The following is an 11,957-nucleotide window of genomic DNA, read 5'->3' as shown; positions in this document are numbered from 1 at the left end:
CCTAGTTCAGTTGTATAGCAAAACAAACATGCCTTTCATTGGATGTGCCTGTGTGTGGAGGTTGCTGCACAACTTGAGATCGAGCATAGTTTACCATTAGGGCAGCCTATAATGCCTACTTTGTAAATGGTGGGTGACCTGTAATTATTACCTGTATAAGTATCCCCAGAAGCTGGCTTTGTGCCTCTCATGGGCTTCTGTTACGTAGCACTGCTTTTGCAATCAATACCTTAAGGGGACTTTGCCAAATACCTTGATATTTAAACACAACACTCCCTTGAGATCAGAAGATGGGTGACTGTGCAAAATGTATGTGTGTGTGTGTCTTTTTAAAAGTAAATAAACCCAGAAGATGCATTGTTTACTTGGAATAATGCTGGAGAAAGTGACTCCCCATCCCCTCCTCCACCTGTGAAAGATGTAATTCATACCATCAAACACATTGCCTTAATCTGAAAAACATAAAGGCAGAGTGAACTGAAGGCAAATACAAGGATGGGAAGGAATCTTTTTCAATCTGCTGTACTGGCTTAAATAAGTTAGCTTTTTAAAGTTGTTGGAAGTGGTACAGGTACATTTTAAATATGTTTGATTTTTAAAGTTGTTGGAAGTGATACATGTACATTTTAAATATGTTTGATTTTTAAAGTTGTTGGAAGTGGTACAGGTACATTTTAAATATGTTTGATTTTTAAAGTTGTTGGAAGTGGTACAGGTACATTTTAAATATGTTTGATTTTTAAAGTTGTTGGAAGTGGTACAGGTACATTTTAAATATGTTTGATTTTTAAAGTTGTTGGAAGTGGTACAGGTACATTTTAAATATGTTTGATTTTTAAAGTTGTTGGAAGTGGTACAGGTACATTTTAAATATGTTTGATTTTTAAAGTTGTTGGAAGTGGTACAGGTACATTTTAAATATGTTTGATTTTTAAAGTTATTGGAAGTGATACATGTACATTTTAAATATGTTTGATTTTTAAAGTTGTTGGAAGTGGTACATGTACATTTTAAATATGTTTGATTTTTAAAGTTGTTGGAAGTGGTACATGTACATTTTAAATATGTTTGATTTTTAAAGTTGTTGGAAGTGGTACATGTACATTTTAAATATGTTTGATTTTTAAAGTTATTGGAAGTGATACAGGTACAGCAGGTTCAAAAAGACTTCCTTCCCATTCTTGTGTTTTCCTTCAGTTCATTCTGCCTTCATAAGGTTTTACAGATGAGTACAACGTGTTTGATGGTATGACAAACCTGCTTTTGTCAATGTCATGGCAAGGTATGCACAAGGGGCTGTACAATGAATTATGGCAATGCGATTGCTCCATTGGTGGGTCTTAAACCATTTTCAAGTTTCAAATCATTACGACAAATTGTCCTGTTCTGTAGATGTAGCGATAATCAATACCAGCTATCTATCGGAGAGATTGCTTCCACAGAAACCTGAGGATCGCTCAGTCTGTCTGTATAGCAAACTTAGTTTGTACGTGTGCAAACAGTGGAGGTAGATGAGATGATGGGCATTATAGTGTACTTTGATACTGTTGTATTTACAGCCATGGTGGGTAATCTGTGTGATGCACATGCCTGATATTTTCATGCACTTGCATGTGGTGTGTTGTTATTTCACCCCGCAGTGAATATCTGAGTGAGTCTTAGCACTACACTGTACACTGGTCTCCTGCAACTGCATTGTCCTTGTTGCTTTACTAAGCATAATGCTGTATCTGCCAGAAGTAGAGATCAGTAAACTGTTGACATTCAGAATGCTGACCCAGTGGCAGAAGTATAAGGGGGGTAAAAGTACCAAATTATTCCCATTGTACATTCTGTTATCGATTGCTCATTTAAAGTTAATACCAAAATGTGATTACATCAGCATGAAATGACTATTTGAAGAAAGCAGAAGCTTACAGGTGATTTTTTTCTTTCTAATTAAGCATGCTCAGTGCTCTCACCTCTGTTTATACATACGTCATTCAGAATGAGTGTGTCTTACAGTTTTAGAGGTCTGCAGCCCACAGCTGATAATACATGTGACGTCTCACCTGGGCTCTTTAAGATCAATAAGTGTACAATGTTGTTCCATGTTGTCTGTTTGCCTGCACTAGTTCCGGCTCGTTATTCCCTTGAGCTCTTGTGTTGCATGCAAAAAAACGTGTCTGAGCAGTAAAACCAAGGCTTTTCCCTGTCAAGCCCTGAAATGGAATTTTTAAATGTTCTCTCAGCGATTATGAAACTAGGTGGGGATCCTGGCAGGCCACCATTTGTATAGTACTAAGTAAATATTTACACAATAAAAACTGGAAAGTGTTTGCCTTATCGAGATCATAGTATGTCAACAGGATGACAGATGCAGTGCTAGGTCATAGACTATTAGAACAAGGAATGGAGAATAGAGCATTAAACAAACTATAACAACAGGGAATGGAGGCTAGAGCATTAATCTATATCAGAACAGGGAATGGAGAATAGAGCATTATTTTATATCAGAACAGGGAATGGAGAATAGAGCATTAAACAAACTATAACAACAGGGAATGGAGACTAGAGCATTAATCTGTATCAGAACAGGGAATGGAGAATAGAGCATTAAACAAACTATAACAACAGGGGATGGAGACTAGAGCATTAATCTATATCAGAACAGGGAATGGAGAATAGAGCATTAAACAAACTATAATAGAACAAGGAATGGGGGCTAGTGATTTAGATGCACCTTCAACAGAAAAACCTAACCATGTTTGTGCTTTTTGACACTGGTTCAGATAGCGACAACAGCATGCATATCCTATTCTAGCATGCGTGTCCTATTCTAGCAAGCCTATCCTATTCTAGCAAGCCTGTTGTATTCAAGTGTTACAAGTTTTACCTTAGAATCTGTGAGTTTCAATTTGAGCATGTACATTTTGTTCACAGAGTTGCTGTTGGTGTTCTAAGTAAAATGAAAATGCTTTTTTTAAATATTTTTTACTTGACTTCATTTCACAGGTCAAGGAGGTCATGCTTATCTGAAAGAATGGCTTTGGTGGGCTGGATTGGTATCAAGTAAGTAACCAAATAGATGCAGGTTAACACATGGAGTACACATTGTCAAAAAGATATGGCAAGGAAGCCTTGAGAAACTGCATAAGATTAAAATGCCATGAATCTCCAACAAGGGACAAGGAGTCTCTAGGTTTTGAATCGTGCTCACAAGTGAAGACCAACTATGAATTCATTTCAATTGGCATCTATTTTTAAATGCGAGGGCCATCTTAAACAACATCAGTCTTCATGTTGTTTAGCGTTATGTGATACTATTAAAAGATTATCTTGTTTAAGTGGCGCTCACGTTGAATAAATTGGGGAACAAACAACCTTTATATGAGAATGAAAAGATTGTACAAGTAGGTCTACAATAGGTTCGATACACAGGGTCACACAGAAACATTATGGCAGCTTCACTGAAAGGGAAACAAGTTGCATAGTGTTAGTATTATTATCACTTCAAGATAACATTCCTAGCTTGCAGACACAGTCTTTTGTTGGAGGTTAGAGGCGGTTGAATCTTTAACAGTAATATTTGCAAGTAATTATTTTACTATTTTGTATTCATTTGTAAACACAGTTAATCTCTCATATAATCACAGGTAGAATGGTACAGCGTTGTGTACCTTTCTGCACCAGAGTTCAGATTAGAGGTGCATTCATTTTTATTAGCACTCAATTACATAGTGAACATGTATTGCTGTATATTGCCACAGTCTTTCCCTGAATACCTTGACCTGTTCAGTAAACAGCTGTTTGAGTTGTTAGCCCAGTACCCTGACGAGTCGGTATTCTTCAGTGTTTTTTTCTTCTCTTGTTTATTGTTCAGACAAAAGTAAAACGCTAAGTGTTTGTTTGAATTGTATTCACCCTTTCATCTGCTAATGCTAGTGTACTGTATGTTTCTTAAGTGTCCATGGCTAGCTCTAATGAAGCTGAGTGTGTGTTTCTCACACACTGTTTGCTTTGTCAGGACTGTAAGCAAAAGCAAGTCAGGGCTGTCATACAAAGAATGCAAGAAAATGAAATACACTCGCAACTCGATTAGAGGCAGCCACCGAACACTGAGATCCATATTATAAATGAAAATGAAAAACAGACTATAACCTGATATAAGCATACTTAATCAGTCTATATAGAACCTCTTTAAACTTTTAGAAGGCTTTGTCATTGCCATTGAGTGTGAGATCTCAGTGAAATTAGAGTGCAGTGCAGTTGCTGCTAATAGGTTCCAATGGGGGTGTGACTTATAATAAAGTACCTGTGTGTGTGTGTGTGTGTGTGTATATGTATGTGTGTATATATATATATATATATATATATATATATAAGGTTTAATGTTTAATATGAGATGTAAAACCCAAGTCTTATTGTAAGTGACTCTGCAGCACCAGTTGTTGGTGCACAGTTCACCCCCTAGTCTCTGTAAGTCGCTTTGGATAAAAGCGTCTGCTAAATGACTCATTAATAATAATATTTATATTTGCTTGAATTAGCAAAGACCAGATCACATTCTCTCTTTCAGTGCTGTAATTGCCTGCGTTGTTAAGTGGTGTTTTTTGTCATTTCAGTGGGTGTTGGGGAAGCAGCTAATTTTGCTGCATATGCTTTTGCACCAGCCACATTAGTTACTCCGCTGGGAGCACTCAGTGTTCTCGTAAGGTAAGTTTGATATCTTACAACGTCAGTGATGTCCTGCTTGTTTCCATTCTTCCCATGTATTTTTAGTATAAAACGTTTGTTCCTGCCCAACAGCACACAACCAGTAATCCTCATTTAATGATTTAAGCATTCCTGTTAAACAGAAGCATATACATTTACTGTCTTTGAATTGCATCCATATGAATGATATTTGGGGTATTAAAATGTACTGGCAGAGACAGAGATGTTCAGTATATAGCACTTTTTAGACCAGGGTGTGTATCTCAAAACTAGGCTAATGCCTAAAAAGTAAACATTTTCAGCAAATGGCACGATTTTCACCAGTGTATGTGTTTTCTTCAGGTTAGGGTGCTCCTCTTCAGTTTAAAGGAACGCACTTCATTACAAGCTGTGGTGCTCTCTCTTGTGGGTTTTTTTTTTAGTGCTATTTTGTCTTCATACTTCCTTACTGAGAGACTGAATCTTCATGGCAAGATCGGCTGTTTGCTGAGTGTTCTGGGATCCACCGTCATGGTTATCCATGCTCCTCAAGAGGAAGAGGTGGAACACTTGGAAGAAATGTCAAGTAAACTGCTGGATCCAGGTAAAGAAGAGCTCTGCAGAAATCGCACACCATTTTCAGAAACTTAGTCAGATGCTGCCCCCTCTAATGTTATACTTAACTTACAAAGCATTCTCTTCTCACATTCAACAAGGCCCAGAACAAGTAAGTTTGTTTTAAATCATTAGGAGACAGCACAGTTCAATAAAAACAGTTTCACATCAGTAATTGTGCTGATAAGCCAGAAGAGTTTCAGTACATACAGAAAACTAACCAGTTAATCTGTGTGTTCATAATGCAAGTACAGGAACCACAGAAACAATGCCAGTGTTAAACCAGTGGACACTACAGAAGGCAAACCACAAGCAGCACAGCAATGCATAAAGCAGTCAGAACGCTGGAAGCAGAAAAGATAGCAGCACATGTCAAACAATTCAGAAAAAGACAAGCCCCAAAAATCAACTATCCCTATCAACAGAGATACACTTCCTCTGCATACTTTCCACAAATACAAAAACCACAAAACAGTCCACAAAAGAAAAAGATAAGATCAGACTTGAACATGTAGGCCACAGCATTCCTGTCCGGAGTCCCTTTTTAAAAGCTCTGTGTAAATCAATGAGAGCACTTGCTTCTCTTCTTGCTGGTTGCATTCTCCTCAGTGCTTTTTAAAAGCTCTGTGTAAATCAATGAGAGCACTTGCTTCTCTTCTTGCTGGTTGCATTCTCCTCAGTGCTTTTTAAAAGCTCTGTGTAAATCAATGAGAGCACTTGCTTCTCTTCTTGCTGGTTGCATTCTTCTCAGTGCTTTCTAAAAGCTCTGTGTAAATCAATGAGAGCACTTGCTTCTCTTCTTGCTGGTTGCATTCTCCTCAGTGCTTTTTAAAAGCACTGTGTAAATCCCTGAGACCACTTGCTTCTCTTCTTGCTGGTTGCATTCTTCTCAGTGCTTTTTAAAAGCTCTGTGTAAATCCCTGAGACCACTTGCTTCTCTTCTTGCTGGTTGCATTCTTCCCTCAGTGCTTTTTAAAAGCTCTGTGTAAATCAATGAGAGCACTTGCTTCTCTTCTTGCTGGTTGCATTCTTCTCCTCAGTGCTTTTTAAAAGCTCTGTGTAAATCAATGAGAGCACTTGCTTCTCTTCTTGCTGGTTGCATTCTCCTCAGTGCTTTTTAAAAGCTCTGTGTAAATCCCTGAGACCACTTGCTTCTCTTCTTGCTGGTTGCATTCTTCCCTCAGTGCTTTTTAAAAGCTCTGTGTAAATCAATGAGAGCACTTGCTTCTCTTCTTGCTGGTTGCATTCTTCTCTCAGTGCTTTTTAAAAGCTCTGTGTAAATCAATGAGAGCACTTGCTTCTCTTCTTGCTGGTTGCATTCTTCTCAGTGCTTTTTAAAAGCTCTGTGTAAATCAATGAGAGCACTTGCTTCTCTTCTTGCTGGTTGCATTCTTCTCAGTGCTTTTTAAAAGCTCTGTGTAAATCAATGAGAGCACTTGCTTCTCTTCTTGCTGGTTGCATTCTTCTCAGTGCTTTTTAAAAGCTCTGTGTAAATCCCTGAGACCACTTGCTTCTCTTCTTGCTGGTTGCATTCTCCTCAGTGCTTTTTAAAAGCTCTGTGTAAATCAATGAGACCACTTGCTTCTCTTCTTGCTGGTTGCATTCTCCTCACTGCTTTTTAAAAGCTCTGTGTAAATCCCTGAGACCACTTGCTTCTCTTCTTGCTGGTTGCATTCTTCTCAGTGCTTTTTAAAAGCTCTGTGTAAATCCCTGAGACCACTTGCTTCTCTTCTTGCTGGTTGCATTCTTCTCAGTGCCTTTTAAAAGCTCTCTGTAAATCAATGAGAGCACTTGCTTCTCTTCTTGCTGGTTGCATTCTTCTCCTCAGTGCTTTTTAAAAGCTCTGTGTAAATCAATGAGAGCACTTGCTTCTCTTCTTGCTGGTTGCATTCTTCTCAGTGCTTTTTAAAAGCTCTGTGTAAATCAATGAGAGCACTTGCTTCTCTTCTTGCTGGTTGCATTCTTCTCAGTGCTTTTTAAAAGCTCTGTGTAAATCAATGAGAGCACTTGCTTCTCTTCTTGCTGGTTGCATTCTTCTCTCAGTGCTTTTTAAAAGCTCTGTGTAAATCAATGAGAGCACTTGCTTCTCTTCTTGCTGGTTGCATTCTTCTCAGTGCTTTTTAAAAGCTCTGTGTAAATCCCTGAGACCACTTGCTTCTCTTCTTGCTGGTTGCATTCTTCTCAGTGCTTTCTAAAAGCTCTGTGTAAATCAATGAGACCACTTGCTTCTCTTCTTGCTGGTTGCATTCTCCTCACTGCTTTTTAAAAGCTCTGTGTAAATCCCTGAGACCACTTGCTTCTCTTCTTGCTGGTTGCATTCTTCTCAGTGCTTTTTAAAAGCTCTGTGTAAATCACTGAGACCACTTGCTTCTCTTCTTGCTGGTTGCATTCTTCTCAGTGCTTTTTAAAAGCTCTGTGTAAATCAATGAGACCACTTGCTTCTCTTCTTGCTGGTTGCATTCTCCTCAGTGCTTTTTAAAAGCTCTGTGTAAATCCCTGAGACCACTTGCTTCTCTTCTTGCTGGTTGCATTCTTCTCAGTGCCTTTTAAAAGCTCTCTGTAAATCAGTGAGAGCACTTGCTTCTCTTCTTGCTGGTTGCATTCTTCCCTCAGTGCTTTTTAAAAGCTCTGTGTAAATCAATGAGAGCACTTGCTTCTCTTCTTGCTGGTTGCATTCTTCTTCTCAGTGCTTTTTAAAAGCTCTGTGTAAATCAATGAGAGCACTTGCTTCTCTTCTTGCTGGTTGCATTCTTCTCCTCAGTGCTTTTTAAAAGCTCTGTGTAAATCAGTGAGAGCACTTGCTTCTCTTCTTGCTTGTAGTGTTTTTGTATTGTACATTTTTTCCGATGGTTCATAACTGAAATATAGCTGAGTTGTTATATAGGTGTAGTTGTTGTTCATGGCACTGGGTGTTGCCATCTTTTGAACCTTAATCCAGGGTGTCCAGCCTACTTGCAGGGCTCAAAACCATGGTTTATATGTGGACCAAACAGAGTCCCTTTCTCAGGACAAAAAAAACCCAAGATTGACAGGTGGGATTTAAGGGGACACCTGCCGTTCCAGACAGTCACTTCCACATCCAAGTACAGTGTTTAGTTACAAAACTGTGTAAGAAAATCCAGTGCTGCACCCCATGCTTACATAGTCTTACTAGCACAGAACCAGCATAATAAATCCAGTGCTGCGCCCTATGCTTGCATAGTCTGACTAGCACAGAACCAGCATAATGTAGCGTGTGTGTGTGTGTTTGTGTTGTGTTAAATGAATGTATAATGCGTGCAGTTCTTTTAAATTATGTATTTTTGTTTCGTTCACAGGTTTTTTGGTATTTGCCACTTTAGTTGTCATAGTGGCACTGATCCTAATTTTTATAGTGGGACCTCGTCATGGACAAACCAATATCCTGGTCTATATAACCATCTGCTCTGTGATCGGAGCACTCTCTGTGTCCTGTGTGAAGGGACTGGGCATCACTATAAAGGGACTGTTTGCAGGGGAACATGTATTCAGGCATCCTTTGTCATGGATCTTAATAGTGAGCCTTATAACTTGCGTAAGCACTCAGATCAACTACCTGAACAAGGCTTTGGATATCTTCAACACTTCACTGGTGACTCCCATTTACTATGTGTTCTTCACAACCTCTGTGCTGTCGTGCTCGGCCATTCTCTTTAAAGAGTGGCAACACATGGGCACAGATGACATCATTGGCACTTTCAGCGGTTTCCTTACTATCATTGTGGGCATCTTTTTGCTTCACGCTTTTAAAGATGTCAGCTTGACCCTAGCTAATCTCCATGTGTCTGTGCGGAAAGATGAGCGAGTCGTTGCCAATGGAGTGGCGTCCCACAGCACATATGAAATGTTTGAGGATGAAATAACGAACCAGACACAGGACGGGGGCTTTGATCTGCACTCTGACAATGTCTCAAGAAGAAATGGCACTGTGGCAGTATTATAAACCAATACAAACCTGGTACCCAGTGTAACGTTGCCAAGAACAACTAGCATCTCAAGTTTCCTGAAAGGGAGGCTTTACATTCATTTGAAACAAAGACAATCGTTTGTTTTTTGTATTTTGTATGTGTAAATGGGATGGACCAATCAGTTGTAATGACATTTATTTGCATTATCTGTCATTTGGTTTGTCTTCTTTTTTTACTTAAATACTGCTTTGATGGTTAAGTTTAATCATACTACCATGAAACATTGTAAATTTACTTGTTAGTTTTTTATTCTTTCTGTACAGTGGTAACTACAGACACTGAGTTTGTTTCTGTAACTGGATCAAAGATAGTTTACTTAGGGGCCTGCTTTAACTTTATAATAAATCCAATACTTTACAGGAACATAATTTTAATAGTATGGAATGTACAGAAAGATCTGTGTGACAACAGTACATTAAATATTGAAAAGGTCTTTATTAAATATTTACTTTTATATATTAGAGCATTTTCTTAATGTTTTAAGTACTAGGTTCTTTAGATTTGTTTTCTCATGTGAACCATGGACTGACGGTTATGTTTAATTTATAGGCTAGTGTATGGCTGGGCTCAGCATTGCAATAGGGCTTTAGGAGAGACTGGTGGGATTGGGAGTAATGAGGCCTCACAGCCCCTAGTAGGGCCAGCATGTCAAATACCTTCCATCCTAGAGGGTCTTACTGTGCTTAGAAAATGGGCAGCTATTACACAAAAAAAGCAAGTTTTGTGGTTTGAAACTTGAACAGAAGAAAGTTTTATTTATATATAATCCTGATGAGGAGTTGGCTCAAGGATGGCTGTCCAGGTGAAAAGGCACATGCTGGTACTTTTGATTTCCTGGTCATGGATTGAAAGTTAATGTAGCCCCTGCCAAAGGTACTAGCCAATGAGAAAGCCCATTTTCAAAGTGATGTCAAAGTACTACACTCAGTTCCCAATGGGGTCTGTGGTACCTGGTGCTTTATTTCAAGTCAGTCATGTTTAATGAATGGCAGTGATGTGGGGTCCAGGTTGCTATCCCATGCACAGCACTGACTTTGTAGCTGTAGGTTCTGCAGTAAATAATGACATTGTACTGTGAGTTCTTGCTGTTTGGGTCACTTCTGAACCTTAAATAGAAACACGTTTAACAAGAAGTGAGATTAAACTACTGTACATTACCATCAGAGGCCACAATCAGTAATTCTGATACATTAAGCCACAATTACACAGCCAATGTGCTTGTAGCATTGAACAGTGAATCAAAACAAGACAAAGGACCAAGGTTCACTGTTTTTAATGAAATCAAATGAATGAAAAGTTATAAGATGATGTCAAATACAAAAACATCATAGGAAATAAATGGTTAACATACAATTGAAAAAGAAAAATTAAACTACATAATTCTGATTGTTAAATGATCAATACGGTTTTTAAATAATTCAAGCATGCAATTTATTATGAAAACAATATTTCCTACAAACCAACCCACATTTTTTTTAAAAGTTATTTTCAGTTGATTAAATAAATCTCTAGCAACCTTACACAGTCACAAGTTCAAATACAATGTATAAAACATACAAAAATAACTATGGTAGTATGGTAAAAATAAAAAAACTACCAGTTTAAGGCTTAAACATAACAAATGATGGGGCCATTTAGAGTTAGATTTGATTTTGAAAAGATTTAATAAGGCACACGCGTGTACAGGATATTGGAAAGATCTGATTGACATTAAGGACAGTTAAGTTGTTTTTCCATCTCATATGGGGGGAGGCACAGTGTCTATACTCACCAACACCCCACTAAAAAAAATAACCAAGACTTGAAGGTAACTATGGTCCAAGGCACTCCATTTAATTGCTAGCGAGTGACTGATGGATCGGCGGCTGGAAACAGCGGACGTGCTCCACCGGCATGCTCTCTCCATCCCCAGACTTCAGATACTTGCTTAGTACAGCAAAGATCTCGTCATTGACCACCTGGAACTTCCGGATCCTGTCCACCATTTTCTTCAGAGGCTGGAAAGTCCAAACAAAAAAAGGCAGCAGCTGTTATTTGAGTAGGTGAAAATGATTTGCAGCATGCTTACATGATGAACAGCACTCCACTGAGCAGGGGACTGAACACAACCTTCTGCTGTTCAATTAGAATGGGTGTATTGATGGTGAAATCAGCAGAAAGCTCTTAATGAAAGGGAATCTGTTACAAAGAGAAACAACTAGGGGACACTGCAGCCAGCAGGGGATCTGCTACAAAGAGAAACAACTAGGGGACACTGCAGCCAGCAGGGGATCTACTACAAAGAGAAACAACTAGGGGACTGCAGCCTGCAGGGGATCTGCTACAAAGAGAAACAACTAGGGGACACTGCAGCCTGCAGGAGATCTGCTACAAAGAGAAACACCTGGGGGACTGCAGCTAGCAGGGGATCTGCAACAAAGAGAAACAACTAGGGGACACTGCAGCCTGCAGGGGATCTTTTACAAAGAGAAACAACTAGGGGACACTGCAGCCTGCAGGGGATCTTTTACAAAAAGAAACAACTAGGGGACACTGCAGCCTGCAGGGGATCTGCTACAAAGAGAAACAACTAGGGGACTGCAGCCTGCAGGGGATCTGCTACAAAGAGAAACAACTAGGGGACACTGCAGCCTGCAGGGGATCTGCTACAAAGAGAAACACCTGGGGGACTGCAGCTAACAG

The 11,957-nt window shown here is 39.1% G+C and overlaps 2 protein-coding genes across 3 annotated transcripts in view; one reads left to right on the top strand and one right to left on the bottom strand.

Moving 5' to 3' along the window:
* The window catches only part of LOC121321011 (magnesium transporter NIPA2-like), a 14,555-nt gene extending 5,079 nt beyond the window's left edge, over positions 1-9,476 (top strand). For both annotated transcript variants that reach the window (XM_041259899.1, XM_041259900.1), the window contains exons 3-6: positions 2,995-3,051; positions 4,605-4,695; positions 5,118-5,278; positions 8,607-9,476. In XM_041259899.1, the coding sequence (XP_041115833.1) occupies positions 2,995-3,051; positions 4,605-4,695; positions 5,118-5,278; positions 8,607-9,250 (953 nt within the window). In that variant the 3' untranslated portion in view covers positions 9,251-9,476. The remainder of the gene's footprint in view (positions 1-2,994; positions 3,052-4,604; positions 4,696-5,117; positions 5,279-8,606) is intronic.
* Positions 9,477-10,532: 1,056 nt separating this feature from the next.
* LOC121321010 (cytoplasmic FMR1-interacting protein 1 homolog) overlaps positions 10,533-11,957 on the bottom strand; it is a 54,951-nt gene continuing 53,526 nt past the window's right edge. The window contains exon 31 of the mRNA XM_041259898.1: positions 10,533-11,272. Within this exon, the coding sequence (XP_041115832.1) occupies positions 11,108-11,272 (165 nt within the window). The 3' untranslated portion in view covers positions 10,533-11,107. The remainder of the gene's footprint in view (positions 11,273-11,957) is intronic.

The sequence above is a fragment of the Polyodon spathula genome, chromosome 9 (assembly GCF_017654505.1).
Source record: "Polyodon spathula isolate WHYD16114869_AA chromosome 9, ASM1765450v1, whole genome shotgun sequence".
In the NCBI taxonomy this organism is placed as follows: domain Eukaryota; kingdom Metazoa; phylum Chordata; class Actinopteri; order Acipenseriformes; family Polyodontidae; genus Polyodon; species Polyodon spathula.
The sequence above is the reverse complement of the archived record's forward strand: the minus strand, read 5'-3'. Positions and strand labels throughout refer to the sequence as shown.